Raw genomic sequence first — 24,951 nt, 5'->3', positions numbered from 1 at the left:
AAGCTGACTTAGAAGACATAATTTCCATTATGTTTTTGGCATTAATCTTCATTGTAGATTCTTCGCTTGGAGTCAAGTTCACGTGCGCATTCAGACTATCTGAAGTCAATGGCATGTTGGGGCTTTAGGAGACTTGCATTATGTCAGATGAGCAGTACAGAGGCATTTTATGTTTTGTTTTGTTTTGCCATACACTAACTTTGGGAGATTGTACAGCGCTGTGTCTAAAAAACTAAATCTGACCTTCAGTCGGCATGAGGTTGTGTAGGTAATGACTGAATTTTCGTTTTTGGGTAAACCATCATCAAGAACAGATCTGTTCATACCAGTAGTTCTTGCATGAGGCCCAATATCTCCAAAACTCAGAAACTCACACCAGAACTATCTTAATGGATTAAATACATTATAAGTAGGGGAAACAATGTGTATTTTTGATTCTGTGGTGAACTGTCCCTTTAAATCTTGCTGTAACCCCATGGAGTTGGCTAAGGCTAGCTTTAGGGGTAAATTAGCCATATTGTCCTGCAGCAACCTCCAAAGTTAACTGCTGCATGACAAGACCTTTTTTCATAACACTGAACAACATGACAACCTCTTGTGTACATCACCAAAGCAACCACGGGTGCCTAAATATTAGATAATAGCCAATTAGCTTGGTGAACATTAGCCAGACTGCCTATCTATCAACTGTGCCAAGTGTTGCTTTATTAAAAAACAGTCGTGTGGTGTTCAAGGTTGTTCAATTTATCGCAGGAGGATCGTCTGTGGGCCTCGGCGTTAAAAAGTGACCGTGTCAACAAGCCAGATCAGTCCTGTCTGACTGTGCTTTTTGATGCATTGGACACAGCAGCTGAACTAGCTGCACAAGTCTAGAAGGGAACCCCAGACGCGCGGAAGATCTCGCGAGAGTGATCAATTAAACCCAAACTATCATCTTTCTCCAACCTCAGTTAAATGTTTCTTGTAACTAAACATATCTAGATCGTAACAACAGCGTTGTCGGATTTTACATTGCATTACTTTGCACGATGAAGAAACAACACGTACGTATCTCGCGAGAGTTCCCACAAATCAGCGGTTCCCTTCTACAAATGGACTGGGGGTTAGCATGCCAAGCGTCAGCTGTCTAGCTACCGTTAGTTAGCTAGCCAGCTAGCTTGTTGTAACGAAAATGAATTAGAGGGCGAGCTCGGCTGCGCTAATAACGTTTTAGCATGTAAATAGCGAGCCGTAGCCGGGCTCGCACACGTTGAGGACCCCCCAGCCCAGATTCCGACCTTAAATTGTCGAAGTAAAAAGCAGCTAGGGCCCGCGTTTAGGTTTCGAGCCAGGCAAGGCCAGGGCCAGGCCGAGTTAGCACGGGTTAGCTTAGCATGCTAGCTAACAGCCGTTGCGTTTGCAGAGAGAGAGCGAAGAAGAAGAAGAAGACGCTTTTCAGGCACTAACGTTTCTGTCTGCGTCAAATCAAGCCGTAAACAGGCCGCTCTTACCCGGGCATCCCAGCGAGTGCACACTGGTGCTGAAACAGTGAGACAGGCGAGCAACAGTGCATTTCTGACCTTTGGAAAAATAAGAATAAGAAGCCTACCCATTAGTTCTCTGCCTCTGCTGGTTCTCCTACACTGGGATATTGGAAATGATGGAGAGCCGCACTGCGCATGCGCGGCAGGCAGGCAGGAGCAGCCAGCAGATGGGAGAGGTGATGGTTACCTCCAGAGCTCAGATACATGAGCTCTACATGGGTAAAAGTTAAGAATAAAATTATTGAAAGATCCGAGAATGTCTAGATTTATGTCTTGGATGACTTACACAGAGCTGTAGTTCTCTGTAATGGTTCTCACAGTGGGTTCTGAGGGTCTGCAAGGAAGCTCCAGCTGTCCAAAATAAAGAATTATTTCATTTTTGTCATATCCCTGTCAGGAAATAAGTTCCATATTTAGACCTAAAATCAAGGTTTTTGGCCAAAGCTTTATTTTGAGTTGTAATTATAATGTAGACAAACTCCAAATCTGAATTCCATAAGAAAGTCTGGTCCAACAATAGAGAAATTGTATTTAAGAACAAATCACTATATTGGCAACATTTTTCATTTTGTTGTTTTCTTGAAGGAAGTTGAATAATATGTGAAGCTTTTCTCCTTTTCTACAAACAGTTAAAACTTTTCATTTATGTATGTCTTTTCATTGTCATGTAGTCTGTAAAAAATCTAATTTTATGGATTTTTTCTATTTATTTTACAGATTTCTCCTGTATTTTACAAATATGCAAAATATCGATCAAATCACAGAAATAGACTGTGCTTTTACATGTCTAATGTAAAGCAACATGAAAAACCTGTAACTAATCATAATCTTCTCTTTTTTTAAAAGAAATTTGAGTTTTTTCCATGTTAATTTTCAATGTTTGTCCATAGATGGGCCTTTAAATTACACAAAACAACAACAAAAGACACAAAAGACAGCACAAAATACAACTTCCACAATAAATGCATACATTAAGAACAAAAAACTCAGTCATTCAAACAGACCAATACAAGTAACAAGCTATACAAACAACAAACCTGATTCTGATTCTAAAGCTGTTCACTGACTGCAGATTATGTTACTTATTACAAAATTACTTACTAAAAAACTGAATTTACACAAAATATTAATTTTAAAATAGATTTTATTGCTTTTTCAGAGTCTATGATCAGAACAAGGTCCATAGCAGCAGTCTGTTATTCACAGCAATGGTCTGTTTTGTGCTATAATTGACCAATCAGAATAAAGTATTTAACAAAGGTGTGTAATAAACAGCATTTACAGATGAACATTTTTTCTTTCAGGGCAAAACAGCCTGGGAGGGAGCATTTGAATTAAAACCTTTCAAATTAATACTAATGATAAACTTGAAATAATTACTTATTATTTATTGCCTGATTATTTTTTGTGTAATCATCATCAAAGATCATCAAAATCTACTCTTTGTGTGAATCTAAACTCACATCCAACCCCAAAACTAAAAATGTCTCAGTAATGAGTTGGTTTAGTGTATCTGGAGTTTTTGTCTCACAGATGAGTGGGCTGCTGGCTGACGGATGTGTAGTGAGAGATCAAAACAACAAATGACACATACCAGCAGTGCAGCACTGGTTTTCTTTTGAGACTGAAATGTAAAGAAATGTTCTTTTCTCACGGGTCTGCATGACAGAAGAAATCCAGATACATGTACAACCTGCAGAAGATAGCAGTCGACACGCCCCTAGTTTGGAGAAGCAAAGAGAAGCACCAGCATGTAATGTAGCAATAAGCTTTTCTAAAAAAAGAAAAGGCCCACCTAAAAAGGTCAATATCAGTTTAAGTGCATGCTCTATTGTAACTATTTTTTTAATCACTTTACCCTGCTGTCATGCTGTACCTGAACCAACCAAACTCCACTGGCAAAATCAGTAATTTTACATTGCAGAACAGAGGAGTTGCTGTTCTACTGCTGCCTTATCTGTTAGTTTGTTTGTGTTATTGTGTGACTTAGGTGAATCTGAACTAACCCTTTTCATTCACCAAAGTCCCACAATAACACAAACAAGCTAAGAAATCAAGGCAGTGGCAGACCAACAGTTTCCATGTTCTACAATGTAAAATTATTGATTTCTCAAGTGGAATTTGGTTAGTTTGGGGAGTCATATTTGGGATATATAACAGCAGTTTCCTGTTGGAAAAGTCTGACAGCAAGGTAAAGTGGTGAAAATATTCTAAATATAGTGTACACAGAAACTGATACAGATTTTTTTAGGTTACTAAAATACAGTTTGTTACCACCAACTACTGTAGGTAATACATGCAAAATACATGCAAAACCACGCAACAGGCTCATATAAACATCATACTGAAGTACAATAGAAAGTTTAAAAACTGAAATTTTACCCCATAATGTTCTGTAATACTCATTGTAGTAAAACTCATTAACAAAACGCCCATTAAGTAAAAGAGTTAATTTTGCTAATAGCTTGGCGGTGTTATGTCATATAAATGAGGAATATTGTGTTAACAAAATCATTATACTATTAGGCTGCAAATAGTTGTAATGTTAATTAATTACCTTAATTGAAAGGTTCCACATTAAAAACTTTTTACACCGGCTGTTTCACCTCCTGGTTAAGGACACACTCACAAAAAAACTACAATTCTTATATTCTTTGATTTAAAAAGACAGAGAAATACTACATAATACCCTTTCAAGCTGAATTATTGAACAAAAGACAGCAGGAACGATCAGTCTGTTGTTGTTTGAATCAAAATCTGCAAATACAAAAAGAGATAATTTCCCTGGATAATAGAGGTCATAAAAGCTCAAAAGGGAAGGGAAATGAAGTGAAAAGAAGATGCAGCTCAGGGCGCAAATGCCTGAGTTTTGTCTGAAGGTCAAACCTGAGGAGACGTTAAATTAATTCAGTGTACGGCTGCTGTAAAAAGGAGCACTTCATGTATTTTTAAGGGAAAACACAGAGCTGAATGTGAGAGCAGAGAGTTGTATTTTAGAATAATGTGACAGGCAAAATGTGAGCGGAGGCCAGGAGACGATTTGTGAGAGATCTGGTGCCTTTTTTTTTTTATTGACAGTCGACCAAAAAAGCCACATGCAGGAAGTGTTTAAGTGTCTCCAGAGCTTCATCATCACTGTGAACGAGGAGAAGATGTTGTTGTGCAGGCAGCCTGCCGCGAGACATTCACATCAACATAATTTTATCAAAATCAGAGCTGTAGTGGCAGTTATGGCTTCACAAAGTTTAAAAAAATTGCATTTCTAATTACATATAATTGCTTCTGTTAGAGCAATCAGAGTCAACATGATCCAAATTTTGTCAGAATTACCCAGATGTTTTCTCTATTATGAGCAGTAATGAGTCCTACCTAGAGTTTATTTGTCTGAAAAAAGTATAAAACTCAACAATAAAGAAAATATTATACTATAGTGAATTATTTGATTATAAACCTGGGTACTATTTAATTTATTTACACAATGTATTTGCTTATAATTGGTAAATATGGTATTTGTAGGATTACTTTAACAATGTATTCTGATACAGTTACTGATTACCTGTTAAAAAAAATGTAGCCAGTTATCCAAGTATCACAATGTTAAAGTAATGTAACTTGATTACTTTCCATTACTTTTGGATTACCTCAATAGAAAATATAGAATGAAATTGTTCAGCCTAGTATTGTGTTTTTAGAGCTGCAACTAACAATTAATTTAATCTGTGATTAATCTCAATTAATCGATTAGTTGTTTGGTCCATGAAGTATCAGAAAAAGTTGAAAAATGTAAAAGATGACGTTCTCCTTCTTCTGTCATGCAGACCTGTGAGAAAAGAACATTTCTTTACATTTTAGTCTCAAAAGAAAACCAGTGCTGCACTGCTGGTATCGTTTTGTCCTCAACTCAAAAACATTCAGTTTACCATCAGAGAGGAGTAAAGAAACCAGAAAATATTCACATTTAAGAAGCTGAAATCAGAGAATTTTGAACTTTTTTATTATTAAAAAAAATGACTTAAAAATAAAGTATGCCTTTTCTTTTCCTAAAAGTATTCATTTATTATTACGTTTTTTAAATATCTGTAATTATATTGTTTATACAATATAAGTATATATACAACTTATGTTTTAAAGAGGAGAAACATAATTTTAAATTTCCATTTACTTTCTGTGATATAAGTGTGTAACAGCTTAAACACGCTCACAAATATCAGCTATTAAATTCTTCTTCTTCTTCTTCTTCTTCTTCTTCTTATTATTATTATTATTATTATTATTATTATTATTATTATTATTATTATTATTATTATTGTTGTTGTTGTTGTTGTTGTTGTTGTTGTTGTTATTGTTATTATTATTATGTGAGTTATATGAGTTATTGTGATTAGATGCCACATTCTGTATGTGACCGTGCATTTCTATTCCGTCCTGTTCTAGTCTGAGCCTCAGCCAATCAGAGCCGGTAAATCAGTCAAAGCAGGAAGTCGTCACTCCTGGCAGAGAAGTATTCCCGCGAAGATTGAGCCCTCTCAGCGGATGAATTCCTGCTTTCTCCAGGTATTACTTGTTATTTTGTGACATGTATACATGACTTGACAAACTAACACCAGTTTAACTACATAATCTAAGTAATCTTACGTCGCTGAGACAAAACATACCGCTAGTTTGCTTCTGTAGCTGCTCACGAGCCCCGGTGACGTTCACTTCAGCGTGGAGAGAAAGTGGCACCAAACTCCATTCTTAAAATATGTCAGATTAGTGGTTCCTTGCTCTCCTGTAAACATCAACACAATTTTGAATATGACCTCCGACGACTTTTGAATGATTACGTGCCATTTTATGATTCGGCATAAATCCCATCCACTCAGGCTTCATGGATTTTATTATGTTGTAAACTTAACCTGCAAGGCGAATTTTAAAGTCAAAATCGTAGTCATATAGAGGTTTATTTTTGCATCAACTATATGCCGAATTGAATGTCGGTTTATTCTCATTTATTATGCTCCTTATTTAATGTTTCAACATTGTTTCACACGTCATAAAGCGAGATTATTGCGTTTTGCTGATTGCTGCAGTGGACTTTGGCGTAAACGTCAAAACAAAGTCAGTTATCAGGGTTAAGGCTGTCTACAACAATATGTTTGTGCATTAAATGGACAAATAACTGCAGTTTCTTAAGGTTTTACATCTACAAGATATTAAATACAGAATTGTAGCTGCTCATGATGGGCAGGAAGTAATGCTACTAACTGTAAAATCACACTGAAGTAGTTTTTATGTTTTTGGGCTGTCATTCAGGGTCTTTAGAAGTACCACAACTGTCACTGTCATTTTATTTTAACCAGTGAACCACATGTTTTCCAGTTCAGAGCCACAGCACCATGAGTAAGAGGAAAATCAAAGATGCTCATTTGCCAGTAGGAGAATGTATCACACAGGTTTGTATTTATTTACATTTATACAAGCAACTGGTTTGCAAACAGATAATAATTTGTATTACTGCATGATGTGTCACTGTAATGTCTTTGTTCATGCTTATTTTCAGGTTCAGGAGATTTTAAGGGGCCGATTTTGCCGTCAGCAGCTCCCCGACAGGCCGGAGGGAGTGGAGGCTCAACACAAGTAGGTTTATTTCATCCATGCTGGTTTAGAAGTCTAAAACTTTTTTATCTTCAGGCGTGTTGAGGTGACTTTTACTATTGTTTTGGTTCAACTTAAATACTTTCATTGATGTGGTTCAGAAAATTTGATTTCAAATTGATGATCATGTATTGTTATGCCTGTTAGAAAAGCTGTTTAAGGGGGGGTGGGGCAACATGCTTAGATGAGAGCTGCAACTAGTGAACCTGCAAGTTATTTTCTCATTTAATTGAAAAAAGTTGTCCTCTTTGGGTAGTTTGTCTGACCAACCAACAACCATACTGTACTGTATGTACGTCACTTTTACAGGTCCCCCAGCATTAGTCAAGCAAAGAGAAAAAAGAAATTAAAGATGTTAGAAAATTACATTTTTACTGTGAAGAAATCGTATTTAGAGATGGATAAGGTGTTCTAAAAGGGGTCAAAGATGCACATAATCCCTAAACCGAAACCGTAGTAGGACTGTCATCAGTAATGAAGAGACGATCGGGGACTTAGTGTGAGCTTCTGTGACCCAGTTCAGTCGTACCTGGCTGACAGCACTGTCCCAGTTTGGAGGCTGGAAAATCTCCAGTTCCCAGCTGACTTGAACACAACACGAGCATCCCAGGTGTTGAAAATCCACCTCCAACACTGAGGATTAAACATTTACACTCATTAGATGGAGCTGTTACTGCAGGGAAATGTTTCTTTTAACTATAGAACTTACTATTTTACACAGCCTCAGGAGCATTATGGGTATTGTAGTCAAACAACTGTACTTTCAGACACATCCTGGGGCTTCTGAGACGGACGGCCATCCACGGGGAGAGTAACTCGGTGCTAATCGTCGGTCCGAGGGGAGCAGGAAAAACAATGGTGAGCCTCAGCAGCAGGAACACGCGCTTAAAGTGGGCTTATGGGTAAAAAAAAATAATAATAAAGGTTGAGAAGATGATGAATTGTGTTGAAGTGTGTTTTAAATCCTGTGAGGGTTATATTGTCTGATGGTGTTTGTGTTTTTGTGTCTGCAGCTGCTCAAGTGTGTGTTGAGAGACCTGCTGGAGGAGAAAGAAGTGCAGAAAAACATGCTGCAGGTTCACCTCAATGGTACAAGATCCTCACCAAACCTCATGCTATTTTAATTTAAAAACCTAAATATTTAGTTCTTTCCCACGGCTACAGAGAATATTCCTCTATGGTAGGCAGCCATGAAAAGTAATAAATAAATATATATATAATAAATATATAATATAATATAAAAAAAAGTAACTAAAAATGGTGATATAAATAAAAGCATAAATAAGAGAAAAGTAATAAAGAAAAGGGGATAAAAATAAATAAATGACAAAAAAAGTACCTTTTGTACACAATAAATAATTCAAAAAATAAACACATAAATAAATATTTATTAATACATAGATAATACATATACACAGAAGATATCTCTCCTCCTGAAAAAAAGAATCTGTAAAATAAATAAATACAAAAATGTGGAAATATGAAGAGAAAGATATAGAAACATAAATAAGGGATGATAATAATAAGGGGAAAATAAAGGGATAAAAATAAATAAATGGCATAAAAATCTAAAAATATCAGAACAAATATCATAATTTATATAAAATAAATATAATATATTTATTGTATAATATAATATATATAATACATTTTCTTATTTCTTATTTGTCTTCATATTTCCACACTAATTTATTCATTTCATTTCACTTTTATTCATTTCTCTGTATAGTTCTTTTTCAGATGTATTCTTTTCTATGACACTTCTGTTCCACCAGGATTCAAACAGGAACCAAAAGATGATCCAGTAAAAAGTATCAGTAAAACTGTGTGAATCTGTTATTTTTGTTGTTATAAGTATCTCTAAGTGCAGATGATGAGATGAATTTCTTTCCTGTTTTGCTGCAGGTCTCCTGCAGACTGATGACAGAATAGCATTGAAGGAAATAACGCGGCAGCTCCACCTGGAAAACGCTGTCGGTGACAAAGTGTTTGTAAGTGTTAGAGAACAGTTTTATGAACAGTTTTATCATTAATGATGCAATTAAACAGTTTCAAAACTACCTGCTTCTGTTTCATTCAGGGAAGTTTTGCAGAGAATCTGGCGTTCTTGCTGGAAGCTTTGAAGAAAGGTTAGAAAATCCTCAAAATGTGAGGCCATGAATGTGTGTTTTATTGTTTGACATGATGAATGATTTTCTGTTTTTAACTCCAGGTGATCGCAGCAGCAGTCGCCCTGTGTTGTTCATCCTGGATGAGTTCGACCTGTTCGCCCACCATAAGAACCAGACACTGCTCTACAACCTGTTTGACGTCTCCCAGTCGGCTCAGGCTCCCATCGCTGTGGTCGGCATCACCTGCAGACTGGTGAGCCTCGATCGTCTCAACCTGTCGAGATAAAACTGCTGGTTTTTCCTAAATCAACATTAGTTTAAGTGTATACTATATTTAGAACAAAATGCAAAAAATGCAAAAATCTACTCTAAAAATTCTGAACTATCCCTTTAATAAACAACATTTTTGCTGTGGTTTCATTTCCTTCCAGGATGTTCTGGAGCTGTTGGAGAAACGGGTGAAGTCGCGGTTCTCTCACCGTCAGATCCACCTTCTGAGCAACCAGACATTCCCTCAGTACCTGGAGCGAGTCCAGACTCAGCTCAGCCTGCCGGACCACTTCCCTGACGACAAGTTCGCTCAGGACTGGAACACCAGCGTGAAGGTGAACATCGCGAGAGTAACTCCAAGTGAAGAGATGAGGAATTAAAAGTAGTACTCTGATGTGTCCTGTCCTGGAGGAGGCGCCCTACTTATCATTAATCACGTTTCATGTTGTGTTTGTTGTCTCTGTTCAGACTCTGTGTGAAGACAAATCAGTCGAGGAAGTTCTAATGAGACACTTCAACTCCAGCAAAGACTTCCGCTCACTGCACATGCTGCTGGTACGACACACTAACTCCTACTCTGTTTCATCCTAATCTCTCCTCTTTCCTCCTCTCCTAGTTTCCTCTGAGTTCTCCATCACTCTTTTCCAGATGTTGTGTCCTAAAGTTCTGTCACTTTGTTTCCAGATGTTGTGTGTGAGCCGTGTGTCCGTATCCAAACCTGTGATCAGACCTGCAGACCTGCTGGAGTCCAGCAGATTCTGTTTCACAGACGCCAAGGCCAACATGCTGCACGGTAAAACCTAAAATCTAAAGAGAGAAAAATGTTTTTCAAACTTGAAATTCTCCACTAAGTTCAAATCCGTTTATGTTTGTGTTTTCTTTCCTTCAGGTTTGTCCGTCTTGGAGCTGTGCCTGATCATCGCCATGAAACACCTCAACGACGTGTACGAGGGGGAGCCGTTCAACCTGCAGATGGTCCACAACGGTACGACCGCCTGTCAGAAAAACACAGAAAACTGGAGATTAAAACTAAAACACCCAGAGGAGCTGTGGGAAAGTGAATGTGGATGCAATTTAAAAAGGAAAACCCAAAGAGCTTGTAAAGGAAGCTCCAAATGACAGAAAAACAATAAAATGAATCCACCAGGGAAATAAGAGTTCAGCGCAAATGAAAACAATCAGATATCAGCCGGTGTGTCATTTATCTTGTATATGATTGGTTAATTTTTCATGTTTTTAGAGTTTAAGAAGTTCCTGCAGAGGAAGTCAAACTCCATGTACAACTTTGAGCAGCCGGTCATCATGAAGGTCTGTATGAAGTGTTCAAAGGGATAGGCCTTTAAATATCAGTCATTCAAATCCAACCAAACACCACTGGCAAAATCAGTAATTTTACCTTGAAGACCACAGGAGTTGCTGGTCTACGCTGCCTCGATGTGTTTGCTTGTTTGTGTTATTGTGTGACTTTGGTGATTCTGAACTATCCTTTTAAAACACAGAAGTCACACAGTGACACAAACGAACAAACCACTCGAGGCAGCAATAGACCAGCAACTCCTGTTTTCTGTGAGGTAAAATCACTGATTTTGCCTATGGAGTTTGGTTGAGTGAGAGAACCATGTTTGGGCTAATTTAAAGACCTGACTGATTCTTTTACTGACTCAAAACACTGACTTGTCCTCTCGTTCGTCCTCAGGCCTTCGAGCACCTGCAGCAGCTGGAGTTGATCCGGCCGGTCGACACGTCATTGGCCAAAACTCAGAGGGAGTACCGGCTCATGAGACTCATGCTGGACCACAGTCAGATCATGGAGGCCCTGCAGAAATACCCACAATGCCCCACTGACGTCAAGCAGTGGGCCATGTCGGCGTTCGGATAGGACCTTTGGACTTCATGTGGACGTTTGATTGGCTGTGTTTTCTGCTCCAACACTGAAAGAAAACCACCACACGAGGAAGAAGTTTCTGAGGCTTTTTGAAAGCTTGTTACTGTAAATGACCAGGAAATAAAAATAAATTGTGCAGTTTGTATTTTCTTTGTATTTTGTCATGCATTTCATCCCCAGAATCCCCCAAACCCCCCCCCCCCCAAAAAAATCTACATTTGAAATGTAAAGATATTAACTTACAGAAATTAAGATGTCTTTTTATATCTACAAGTTTTTATTAAAGGTGTCCCCTGTAGCTGAAATGCATTTTGAAAGTTGAATGTTGGCTTGTCATCAGGATGAATTTTTCTAAATAAATTAAATTGAATTAATTGTTTAGTCTGTAAAATATTAAAAAGTGTGAAAAATTCTCAATAATGTCCCAGAGTTCTAAGTGACATTTTCAAATTGTTTATTTTGATTTATTTCAATCAACTGATCGATTAATTGAGTAAGCTGTATGGCTGTGGTCTGGAACTGTTGAGGTGAAAGAGAAATCTTTTAAGCTTTCGGACATGGTGATATAATTCACATTTTTCTGCACTGTCATGACAAAGAATTTGCTGCGTCATTTCCAGCTCAGCTCAGGCACTAATGGACACTTCCTACTCAGATTTTGCAGAACAGATGGTCGACTTTCAATCAAACATTAGTATAAAACACAGTTATTTCAAACCTTCAGCAGGTGGTTTCTACTTCATTTTATTCATAAAATGTTGGGCAGTAGCCAGCTATTGTTTTCATTATTAATTAATCTACTTATTATTTTCTCTTATTTATTGTAGAAAATGTTAAAAAATTGTGAAAAATGCCCAAAGTGACTCAGCAAATGTTTGACATTTTTGCTCGAAAAATTACTGAAGTGATTAATGGGTTATCAAAATAGTTTGAATAAAGTTTTCAAAGGAATAGTGATTTTGATACAATAAATTGGATATTCTTTTAAAATGATAAGACTGTGAGTGGAACAGGATTTCTGCAGATCCTTAAAAAGAACCAAATTAATTTTCCTAAGCAAAAAAAAAGAAAAAAAAGTTCTTAAAGGAATGAAAAAGTGTTAGGTTTTAATCACAAAGGTTTTAAATGTTTTGCTTACCTCTGGGTCCAGGTTCCAATCATTCAATTAATTATACAATTCAGCATTACTGTTATAAACTGCTGAGACGTCCTGAACAAATGTGATATATCATTCATTGTATTCTCACACTTGATCCAGTTTGATTATGAAACAGATATCAAATGGCAATTTCTGTGGTATTAATAATGTCTTTAAAAGTCTTATTTTGTCCAACTTAAGCTCAAATATCTCTGAAAAACACTGAAATGTGCTGGAGTTTGAAAACAGGGACCAAACTGGTGTCATGACTTTATCTGCTGAATGCTGCCATCTACTGGTGGAAGGCTGCAGTCAACATTAACCCGGACAGGAAGAGCAGATTCATAGATGCAGAATTCTACTTTCTATCGCAAATTCTACTTTTAATGTCACAATTATAATTTAGTCTAATAATTTTGATGTTTTATCTCATACCTTTGACTTTATTTCTCATAAGGACTTTTAATCTCATAATTTCTACTTTTCAGCCCATAATTATGACCCTATCTCATAATTGTGACATTCTGTCTCACAATTTTGACTTACCTAATAATTATGACTTTTTATCTCAAGTACAAAGTTTTATCTAATGATTTCAACTTTTTACTTTGTAATTATAATTTTTTTTATCTCATAATTATGATTCACCATCACCATTTTTGAAAATACTGGTATCTGGAAAGAAACATCTTTAACTTAAACTCCATTTTTGATATTTCATTAAGTCAGTGTTTGTTTTGGATGTAAAACATTATTCTGTGAAGTAGCTTATTCTCCTGGGAACACTTTACAGGTCCTTCATATTTTTTAATTGCTAGCCTAACCTAGAGAGTCTTTTAGCTGGTACACAGTATAATATTTTTCATTACTGGTTACATTAAGAGTCACTGTAACTGATAATGAAATATCTTTAGTTATCATATGGTGGAAGTCTCATACTGTTGCAGCCCCAGTCAGCAGCTAAGGAATTTAACATGTAAGAACAACAACATTTCAAATAATAAAGAAATGATTACTGAATATTTACTTGGACTTTTTGGGAAACTTCCAGTGAAATGGGAAACCTGTCAAATAAAGGGCACGTAACTGCAGTTATCAGACAAACAGACATGTGATTGTGTCAGTGAAAGAAAGAAAAACATCAGGGGTCACAATCTAAAAACACATTTATTTACATCACGTGGATCACTTCAGCTGATAAAAACCATTAGCCAAGAGTCGCAGTGCTGATCAGGGATCAATGTTGCCTCCTCTGTCATAATGTATCCAGGGTTTCTGAAGATTTTTAATACTTTTCGAAGGGAATTCTCTGTTTCTCTAATCCTCCCATGTCCCTTCACTGGGAGGTCAAAGGTCAGAGGTCAAGCTGAGAACCCCTGCAGCTGGTAAAAACTCTCTAGCGGGATGCTTTTGTTCTACTAGTCCAGTTTGAAATTACAGACCTTGCTTTCTTTTCCTTTTTTTCACATTTTTTGTCAGTAACATAAAACTTACAGTCACATGTATCAGGAGTAAAGAAACAAGACTATTTCATCTTCTTTTTTTTTAAATACAACCCACTTAAATGATCAGCTTCTCCCAGCCTTGAAAACCAGAAACCTTGTGAGCATCACTACCATTAGAGGCGGCGTTGGCGGATCCTGATCAGCGCTGCAACTCGAGAGCCTCGAGAAATGTGGGGTCAAAAAATGCTTGTAGTGTTTTTGTTTTTTTTTTTAGTAGAAATTTCAAGCCTGGCAACCAGACTTATCCTGCTGCCAAGACGGTCTTGGCGGCGAGGTCATTGGAGTTCAATGTTTCCTCTAAAATTCTTACCAACAAGTGGGAAAAAGCAGGAGATCAAGATGCTGGAATGAAATACCTGTAGTGGGTGATTGCATTGTCACATATGGGAGTATTGCAACTGCTCTTAAAGAGCTTCAGGGGTTCTTCAAAATGCAACCGTCAGGGGAACCGAACAGGCGCCCTGAGGAACGCCTTGGGCTTAATGTTCATCATTTCCTTAAGTGCTTCCTTGGGTTTCTTACAAAGTACTCCAATGAGCCTCTAGCTTTTAGCTTACACAAAGCTCAAGTTATTTTTCGCATAGTGAAGGACAATTTTTATGCAGCCGGGCCGAGCCCTGCTGCCGACGTCAAAACACAAGAAAAATATAAATGAATGTAGAGGAAACACTGAAGTTCAACACGCACTTATAAAGATTCAGCTCAGAGTATATAGTTGATACAGGTATTTATGTTCTCATGTCTGTACAGAGCCTAGACTGCTTAAAATAGTGGGGGCAACAAGACACAAATGTTTCACTGGTAGTTTATATGCACAGCAATGTGAGGTGCTGGGCTGGAGGAAGTCGAGATAGAAGACCGTAAAGCCCGCATGCTGAGGAAAACCCATTCATACACTTTTAAATGACTTTAAACTGGACCATTCTTAAGACCATAACTGAGTCAGAATTGGTTTGCTAAGATAGTCAAGACCTGAGGGGAAGAAAAGTGATTGACAAAATGGTTGACAAGATTGTCTCGCCTTAACCAAGTGTTTGAGGTGTTCACATCTGGATGCAGGCTCAGATGAATTTATCTAAATGTAATCATTTAAAAAAATGAGGATACCAGTACCAATGCCATGTCTCCTTGAGGCTCATTTATGCTAAATGTTAGATACAGTGCAGTGTAGCAGTACAGCCATTAGTTCAAAACCAAAAAGTATTGGAAATGACAGTCATCAGTTAGTTAATGAAAAAAAATACTCTGCCAGTGACCACACTGCCCACCTTTTGCTTTTTTCTCAAGAGGTATATTATTACAACCTCCTCCAACAAACGTTTTACTCTTCCTCTTCCTCAGAGTAGCTTTTACCAGTCCTCTTAAGGACTGGATGCTAAACGTTATCATCATCGTGTTCATCAACATTTTTGCATTTTTCTAACAGCTTACGGATGGACGAAATGGAGCAGCACCACTGGTAGTTGTAGTGGGGGATGTGTAGCAGGGTAGCCAATCGTTCAAGCTAGACATGACCACAGCATACAATGAAGAAATTTTAAAAATCTAAACGTGCTGGAAATGATGTTGGTCGTCAATTATTTTACAAAGCTGCCGTCGCTTTTGCCTCTTTCTCAAGAGGTACAACCCCCTCCAGTGTCGTCATGTTTGTTGTCAGAAACTTTCGATTCTTCTTCTTCTTTGACTTAACTTTTGACTCTGAGTGGTGTCTTCTAGTGGATGTACTGCTCAACATCCTTGCCAATGAAAAGGACACATGGAAGTACGTCAGCAGTGATGGTTTTGTATGTAAAGGGGGCATACATGAGCCTTTATAGTGATAACAATCAGTTATTAATTATTATATATGTATATATTATATATATATATTATATTATTATATTAATCAGTTATTCAGTGGCATTTCCCCATCTGAACTGCCAAACCTGTCAAATATGCTTAGTGTCACCACACCACGGTCTTTATGGGTTGTAACTGCTGCAGCAGTGGACCAGTGTTGGGAATAACGCCGTTATAAATAACGCCGTTACGTAATGGCGTTATTTTTTCACTAACGGGGTAATCTAACTAATTATTACCGTTACTGACGGTCAAAAGCGGTGCGTTACTTACTGTGAATAAATTGAAGAAACTACCAGCCGTAGCGAGTCTACTCTGCTCTGTTTATTTGTCATCCAAGACTTGGGGTGCGTTCAGGTTCGAGAATAGCGCACGTACTTCTTATGACTCCAGGCTGTTTGTCCCCGCTCATTCAATTAGACAATGCTTTCCAAAGCTTGCTAACGTTTCTGTGTTTGCTACACCTGAATGCTAGCCTCGTTCCCATCCCCCACTGTCAGCCAGCAAGAATGCTGCTTCCATCTTGAGGACGGCAGACGCTTTGAGGCTGACAGGAGGAGGAGGGGGACGAGGCTACCTGAATGCACCCCCTGGACAGATGCGATAGAAGTGATTGTGATTGGCTGAGGGTTAGAGTCATGTGTCATGGTAAGCCAATCAGAGCCGGTGTTTTCACACACAAACCGGAACAGCGCGTGCGGCAAACACACACGCAAAACAGATGCAGAGGGATATGATGGCAGAGCATTTTTCAAATTCTTTGACATACAACAACTTCTTTTTAAAGTAACGGAAATAGTTACTTTCCCTGGTAACTAGTTACTTTTACTATAGAGTAATTCAGTTACTAACTCAGTTTTGATACTACTTGGTACTGGGTTGTTTTGGTTAAAACCTGGAACGTATAGTGTGTTGTCTTGGAAATTTAGGCACTGCATCAAGATTTGAAGACGGGCCAAAGCAACGGAAAGGCTAGAATCCAATGTTTTTTGGTACAAGAGGACTGTTCTTTGGGAGCTTCATAATCAGCTATCAAATAAAAGACAAAATTTGCCTTCATTGTCTTTTTTTTTTTCCTGTTCTGTTTCCACATGGTCATCCTGCCAAATTCATTGCCCTTAGAGCAGGTTCACATCTTCAGGAGGTTAACGGTCAAACCAAGAGGTGTATGAATGGACCTCAGAGTGTGTCAGCTTTACCAGTTTCTACAGCGACAGGGCACAATCACACGAAACCAGCCCAACGCAAAGCCCTCTAAAAGTTACACAGGGCCGGGCTCAATCCATCAAAGAACACACAATACTGGAATCCAGGAGTCTGAAGAACATTCATTCTCGGTCGTTTTGTCCATAGACTGAATAGAAAGAAGCATGTTACAGTTTATATCTTTTTCTTTTTGAATTAATGAAAGTATTTCCTGAATTACAACCAAACACCCACCCCCAACCCCCCCGAACAACAACCACAAATCGTGCCAACTCTTACAACGTTATTCCGAGTTGCACCTGAGCTCTGATCCCCAAAACCTCAGGCCTGTAAATTAAAAAATAAATACAACATATCAATATGCAAGGTCACGGATTAAAAAAAAAAATTAAAATGCTACAAGTTATTTGTGTGTGTGTATATTGAAAGTCACTCCTGCAGCTGATCCTACAGAAGTGTAGGGTAGTTTGCGGCACTGGTTGCATATAACTCGCGAGAACTTAGAAAAGCATAGTACTGAATCCCTGAATGGTATTTGTCGGTTTGGGTCGGTTTCTCAAGTTTTGCAGTTTAAACTCAAGCCGTCAAACACTGAACATCGTCGACAACGTCTACCTACAGTACTGGGATGTGACCGCCAACCAGACGCTGGCACGTTTTTTTGTTTGTTTTTTTTGCTGTGGCTGGTAGGTTTGTCGACTCTACCAGCCACTTTGGCAGGTAACCAACCAACATTTGGAGGCAGTTTTTAAAAATTCACTTGGCTGCAGAAATACTGGTGGGCAAGTTTTGCTTTTGAGGATGCAAACTTGGGGACAAAAAGAGTAACACTGGTATTTTTGCTTTACATTCCTAACAGCTTCTAAACTAGCCCAGAACAGACAAGGAAAACATTGCGAGGGTGAGGCAATTTTTGTTCAGTTGGTTGCAATTTGCAGCTTCACCACTAGATGCCACTAAATCCTGCACAATGAACCTTGAAAAAGAAGCCTTCTGCTGTGGTCATGTCGAGAAGGGAACCCATACTTTGCAAAACTCTTGTGAGATGTCTACATCTTTCTTTGTTTGGCTTTCTTTTGAAAATTAGGCATGGAAAACACCTTGTTAGGGTAAGGAAAAGATCTAGTTTGGGTTAAAATGATTAATCTCAAAAAACCTTTCAAGGATCCCCTTCAAGACACAACCTTATACTGTTGTTCAGTCTCATACAGTAGTGGAAAAAAACTCCCAGAACTGGCAAAAATGAGGAAACGTCTGTCTTTTTTAGCTTTATTTTGCCTCTGTCGGTTATCTCAAACTTATGGGAAGAAATTAGAGGTTACTCCAAGAAACTGGAACTTTTAATTCTAACCCATCTCTTTTTCCACTGGAGAAATCTGGTGATGGTTTTGGTTTATTTGCCATACTTTCTACCCCAAAGAGATCCCTGCGAGTGAGGTAGTACTTATTGAAGGGCTGCTGGGGTTTTGCAGTACTGATCGTCCCTGACTGTTTTAAGCTTCGTGAGGATCTTGGAGAATGGCTGTTTTTGAATAGCAGTTAATCGAAAAACAGCAGCAGCAAAAGGAAGCGATATCGATGCAAATATCGTACTCGTGCTACAATATGTAAATAACAAGATGATGGCTTCAACTTCCTTCAGGTTTGCGGTGTTGTTGCAGTACTGATTAAATATTATCTCCAACTTGTTCTTCTGTCACTTCCTCCTGATTAACCTAATCTTCACTGTTTTAGAGATGCAGCAGGAAAGCAAATGCAAACTTTCTCAAGGAACAGTTTCTGATCCTTTACCCTTTAGTTCTTCTAGTTCCTGGATTATTTGGTGGAAAAATGGCCTTGTAAGGTCAGTAATTGGGAAAAATTATGAAAAAAACTAGTTAAAATATGCAAGAGTGCTCACAACAAACATTTTGCTCAATTTTAGACTCGACTGTTTGCTGTGCAGAACAGCAGGATTTGCTTTGACTCCCTTGTCGAGAAATGATCACTAATCACTTTTATGTTTTAGTATTTTACTCCTTATTTATCTCTTATTTCTAGGGTTGTTCTGATGCTGGCAGCAGTATTGAAAATGCCTCTAACATGGCTCAAAATACTGGGATGGGGAGCACCCTGGTACTTTCTAGCAACAATGACAGCAATACTGGCTGATACACAAAGTTCAGGTATCAGACTTGGTATCTGGAAGGAAAAATTGTTGTGGGCTTGAGCACTACAGTACAGTCTTTGCTAGGCATGTTATACAGAAAGCATAATTATGTATTGCCCTGAATGTGAAATGGTTTGGTAGAAAGAAGTTTCTTTATGTTTTAAGTATTTCCAACTGCAAAACTTGATTAAAAAAAAAAGCTTGATTTTAAACTGCGTCCTGTGAAACCTTCCCAAAGCTTGAGGAGAGACTGCAGGTCTGCCGGCACCAGTGTTCAATGTCCCTCAGAGGAAATAAAGACTCAAAAATGTCATTGCCGCCTTCACGACAATGACAGATACATCCGTTTTGCCTGACATCTACAAGAGTAACTAATATGGATACGTAGAGATGGCACCAGGACGAAAGAGAAAGAGAGATGCCTCGCCTCAGCTCGTCTAAACGTGGTTAAGTCGTGTGGTCGTTTGGTTAGTGTCAGCAGGATTTCAAAAACATTAAATTCAGCTCTGTGTGAAGACACACTGGCAGTTTTTCCTCTTTTCCCAACACCCACTTATTTTGGGAAAAATCTTGAATCTGTTCATCTTAGAACAGGTTGTACATTTGATAAACTGACAAACTAAAACAGTGTTTCCACCACAGGAACTTTCCACAGGGACTAGGAACTTTCCACCATTTCCACTGCAAGGACCAGGGTCTAAATGAAGTTCAGTGGTCATTATTTTACCCCCACAAAGTCCTTGGTCGGGGGGTAGTACTTTCAAAAAGTACGGGAACTTTGGATTGGGGATTGCAGCATTTTATTTCAGCCATTAATTATAAAAATCTGTTGTCCCAAATCAGTTTTTTGCCCAATCTGCTTCGACACATCAGCATGGACTAACAGAAGAAAGCCAACGACAGATGGGCCGTTGACAAACCTCGTACACTTACTGCTGTTGCAGTGTCGCAAAAATAATGATGCCCCCAAAAAAGATGCTTTTTCATCGCAGATCCTTAGACTGCAGTGTAAACACAGACAACAACAGGCTGAAGGAGCCTTTTAGATCCTTGAAGAAAAGTTCCTGGTTCGTGAAGTTCTGGAGGCTTTGGGTGGAAAGTTAGCTTTCGAGGTTAAGGCCAGACAAGATGGATTTGGTCACATATTATACAAAATATCTCAAAAATATGACCAATTAGAGCAGGATGTGGGGCAGGAGCTTAACATGGTGTTTCAGAGGCCAGTATAAGAAAAATATTAAAACCTCTAAACTTATGCTTTAAGACCACCCAATTAAAAATATGAACCCAAAAAACTGAGCATATGTCTCCTTTAATGGGTCTCAAACTCAAATTGGCTTAGGGCCACTTTTGGTATTATAGATCTCATTGGGGGACGACATTGTCAGCAGCGATGTAAATAATTATAAATGTCATTTCTTGATTTGCTTATTCGCTCTGCCACCAGTTTGCCAATAAATGAACACTTTTCTGGACATATAATATCAAACGAATGACATCATGTAATCTTTCAGAATTACATCCATTTTTATTTTTTAAAAATAATTGTTTAAATTTCAATTGTATTCAAAGGGTAGTTTGAATTGGTATGAAACAAGTAGAAAAGGGAATAAAATAAACAAATTTTGTGAACCGGATTATATTATTATATTTTCATGTCGCGGGCCAGTTGAGATCCCTGTTCTAAAGGGACTGGAAAATCCTGCTAACTTACTGACCAAGTTTTGACTGGTTCTAGAGACAGAAGAGATGAAAGGGCTTAGTGTTAAGATTAAATCTGGACCAGTTCAAAAAAACAACAGTTTTTGAGCACAACAGCACGGCTAAACGCCCATAAGTCAAGACGAGGCAAGAATGAGAGCGAGAGGAAGCGTAAGAAACAGCGAGAGAGGAGGTATTCCAGTCCGAGACAGGTGAGGATGAGGAGGAAGGGGTGGAGGATTGTGAGGAGGAGGAGGAGGAGGAGGTGGTGAGTAGCAAAGATTCCTGAGGTGTATCAAAAGAGAGCAGAAAACTCTTGATAGTAATCCAAAAAAAGAAAAGATGTGTGCAATCAAATCAAAAGCAAGCTGGCTCAGCTAAATACAGGTAATAAATCCAAAGTAGGGCTGGGTACCTCCTTAAAAACCGCACTTCAAATCTGATACCTCAATGTGGAGTTGGATTTATTTTGTTAAATCGAATCAGACCAAATATAACTGATAGAACAAGAAGAGTTTGATGCTTTTTGAAGCGTTTTAATACCATCAAAAGGTATCTTTAGTTGGTACCCAGCGCTAATCCAGAGAGATATAAATACATATACTGTATATCCAGATCTCACGGCCAAAAATTAGGCTTGTCAGTGATAGATATTATTTTTATTACACCGTTGACAACTGACACGGCAAACCAAAAACGGAAAAATCACTTTAAACGACAACTTCATCATGGGGGTAATCTTATTTTTTCCCATTTAACTGAAGAACATGAACAAAACTAACAAAAAGGAGTAAGTTATTCAGTCAAAAGTCAAAACTAAACATGAGACTGATTAAAAAAAAAAAGGGGAGGAAAAAGGGAGAAACACTTGTGTATGTATGGCCATGTATAATCGAGGCTTTGCTGACTACATTACCCATGAGTGTCACGGCGGACAGCAGGTTGTTTGGATGTCAAAGAGCCAAGGTTGGTGGAAAAGTGTGAGCTATGACTGTGAACAGGGAGAGGGACTAATTTAAACTGTGTCCATCTGAAGTGAGGTATACCTGGTTGAAGGAGGTTTATGGTTTTTATCGTCGTAATGCTTGAAAATGGACCCCCCTCCCCCCTTCCCCCTCACCCCTTTAAAATAAGCTTGATTACCAAGTTTGTCTGGGTCCATAATACACTATGTACAGCAGCATTACACTATAAACATTCAGAAGCCGTTGCTTATTGGCAGAACGATAGTCGTTTCTTCAAAAAAACGCACACGAGAGAAAACAGCAAATGTATCCAGAGCCAGGTGCTCGTCTTTTTTCTTTTTTTTAAACTTTTTTACACTAAAATGCACTGAGAGTTCTGTGAAATTTCTCCGTCGGATCTTCTTCTTCTCTCTGTAGAAAACCGAGCAGAACAGGACAGGTCGAACCTCCTGTATATGTGAGTGTATGTATACAAAAACAATACATGATAAAAGTGTCCCAGCATGTCAGCACTAATCACTCGTCGTTAATATCCTGAATCGTTTTTGCGGGATGAAAAGAGAGTTTTCGACCGTTTTAAAATGTTTTAAATCCTCAGGCACACATATCAAAATGAGGTGGATATCAACTGATGTGGTGAGGTGGGCGCAGGGTGTTTCCTGAACGCGAGTAGCGGCCCGCACTTAAAAGAACAAAAAAAACAAAACAAAACAAGATAAAAACGGAAAAGAAAAAAGGAAGGAAAAAACAAACACTACGGCAAACGCCAACCAACCAGGGTCGGCTGCTCATCCCCTTGTGTTGATCCGTGTTTCCGCTGCGAGCTCATGCGGTGTCGGTCGGCCGGCCGATCATAAACTGGACTCCTTGGGCGGGAGGTCCACGTTGGTCACCATGGTGACGACAGTGACGATCTCCTCCGGGCCGATGATGGGGGCTTGGCGCTGCATCTGGCCGATGCGCTCCTCCACGCAGCCGGCGGACAGGCGAGCCTCAGCCTCGTGGTCCCAGCAGTCCTCGATGGTTTCACACAGCATGGCCAGACCCTGAGAGAGCGGGGATCAGAGTTAGTTGGTTTGAGATTTAAATTGTGCAATATTTTCCAAAGATGCTCAGAATTCGCAAAACTAGAACATTATTTAGTCTCTAGCCCCCTCCATGCTTGCATTGCAATCCTGAACTTCTCAGGAACTGCTTACATCAGATTTAAACACAGTCAGAAGCCGTTTTTTTACATATCCACTCTGGAGCATACACTGAGAATCAAGTCGAGACATCGTCCGACCGTGCCCTTTCACACACGCAGCACACATTAAGAAACTGTCTGTGTCAGATGTGTTCACACATGTTGGGAAGTTTAGGTGAGAGTTGGTGCCTTCAGAGTGAGAAGGAAGAGGAGGACTCATCTGATTCTTCTTGCATCAATATCAATACAAACCGAGTCTCAAAAATTAACTAACTGTGATGGAAGTGGAGTGGTCAGCTGACTCCAGTCTGACTGGAGTAAATGAAGAGTCTTTGGGTTTTGGACTGTTGGTTGGACAAAAGAAGCAGTTTGAAAACATCACTTTTTAGGCTCAGGGAAATTAGGATAAGCATTTTCACATTTTTTTTTTAACGATCAATTATGAAAATAATAGGCAGATTAATTGATAATGAAAATGAAAACAGATTTTTTTCTGTAATGAGGCCCAACCTCTTTAGAAAAACACTCTCCTCGTTGCTCACCGTGTGTTTCTGCCAGCAGTCTCGCAGGCAGGGCCTCAGCTTCTTATGAACGACGACCTCCTGCATGTCCTCCAGAGACGGATGTTGACCCACCTCCTCCTCAAACGGGAGCATGTACTCATCCACTGGGCCTGCAAACGCACAACCACACGTCCAGAATTAAAGTCAGTTTGGAGAAACGTCACAAAGCACGCACCTGGACACGCCGTTGATGCATCAGACTCACCGTCAGCGGCGGTGCACCTCGCCGCGAGCTCCCAGAGCACGAGGCCGAATGCATACATGTCGATGCGCAGGAAGGAGTCGCGCTGGAAGTTGATGGCGCCCTCCAGGACTTCAGGAGCCATGTAGCGCCGCGTTCCCACCTACAGGGTGAAGAGGTGAAAGGTCACCATGAGGACAGAGGGAGAAAATGAAGCAGCTGCAGTGAGGAAGAGGAAAGTCATGACGCAGCTCACAGATGGGCTGAGACGGCGAAAAGTGATGCCTGTCATCGAGGGGTGTTGTTGCTTAGCTGGCAGATACATCAAACCAAAACAGTGAATCAGTTCAAATGACAGGATTTCAGCCAGTTTTATTTTTTTAATATTCAAATAAAAAGCACACAACTCTGCTTTTATTTGAATATTTTTTGGCTCTTTGACTCAAAACAGAAACAAGACAGATGAGATTCATTCGGGGATCTGTAAACTGATAAACTGGGAATGATAAATTTGTTATCACCCTCAGATGTTTTCAACTATTTAACAGTATTTTCCACATCTTTGAGGCCTGTGAAAGAAAGGGAACAGATCTCCTTTACTACATTGTTTGCCCGCACTGCCACCCATAGGCGCTGTGAGGCATTTTCACTCATCAATATTAATAATGGTGACTCAGTAACATTCCCTACAGTACATAGGTCTCTACTGTATCCAGTCAAACACCATTAAAATTAAAAACCTCTTTCCTGTCCTGTAAATGTATGCAAAATAAACTGAAAACCCCCATCACAGGTACACCCAAAGTAAAATGAAAGCTGAGCTTGAGTCATTTGGAGTACATAAATGGTTTTGATCTCTTTTGAAAGTTTTTTTTCCAACAATGAGAATCACTCTAAGTGACACTGGCACTCAGTTAACTTAACTGAACACATTATAGTGTTTTTTTGTCTTCTTGAAACAAAACTTTGCTCATATAAAGGCATCGAGTGAAGTCCAAGGCTGGTAAAGGAGTTCAATTTACATAATTTATCTGTTTTGGCTTCAAATTGCACCATCATCTTATTACTAGACGGATAATATAAGGTAGATTA

General features: G+C 38.8%; 3 protein-coding genes across 4 annotated transcripts in view; 1 reads left to right on the top strand and 2 right to left on the bottom strand.

The window, feature by feature from the left end:
* Positions 1–1,636, bottom strand: part of mbd5 (methyl-CpG binding domain protein 5) — a 34,776-nt gene extending 33,140 nt beyond the window's left edge. The window contains exon 1 of one of the 2 annotated variants that reach the window (XM_084713838.1): positions 1,589–1,636. The gene's annotated coding sequence lies outside the window, so the exon portion shown is untranslated. Of the gene's footprint in view, positions 1–1,490 lie in introns of both variants that reach the window. The other variant, XM_084713837.1, reaches the window with a different exon arrangement.
* A 4,328-nt stretch (positions 1,637–5,964) lies between these two features.
* orc4 (origin recognition complex, subunit 4) lies at positions 5,965–11,517 on the top strand. Its single transcript, XM_084713660.1, has 14 exons — positions 5,965–6,077; positions 6,885–6,958; positions 7,066–7,142; positions 7,928–8,018; positions 8,174–8,249; positions 9,066–9,151; positions 9,241–9,289; positions 9,373–9,524; positions 9,703–9,876; positions 10,010–10,096; positions 10,226–10,334; positions 10,431–10,526; positions 10,782–10,849; positions 11,238–11,517. The coding sequence occupies exons 2-14, from the start codon at positions 6,902–6,904 to the stop codon at positions 11,418–11,420; spliced, it is 1,305 nt and encodes a 434-aa protein (XP_084569786.1). The 5' UTR covers positions 5,965–6,077; positions 6,885–6,901; the 3' UTR covers positions 11,421–11,517.
* A 9,894-nt stretch (positions 11,518–21,411) lies between these two features.
* The window catches only part of LOC146304526 (activin receptor type-2A), a 59,213-nt gene continuing 55,673 nt past the window's right edge, over positions 21,412–24,951 (bottom strand). Inside the window, exons 9-11 of the mRNA XM_084713294.1 lie at positions 23,884–24,022; positions 23,658–23,788; positions 21,412–22,975 (exon numbers count right to left, since the gene is read on the bottom strand). Coding sequence (XP_084569420.1) covers positions 22,781–22,975; positions 23,658–23,788; positions 23,884–24,022 — 465 coding nt within the window. The 3' untranslated portion in view covers positions 21,412–22,780. The remainder of the gene's footprint in view (positions 22,976–23,657; positions 23,789–23,883; positions 24,023–24,951) is intronic.

This window comes from Lutjanus erythropterus, chromosome 24, assembly GCF_056507025.1.
Source record: "Lutjanus erythropterus isolate fLutEry1 chromosome 24, fLutEry1.hap2, whole genome shotgun sequence".
Taxonomy (NCBI): Eukaryota; Metazoa; Chordata; class Actinopteri; order Lutjaniformes; family Lutjanidae; genus Lutjanus; species Lutjanus erythropterus.
This window is presented reverse-complemented; position numbering and strand designations above follow the sequence as displayed.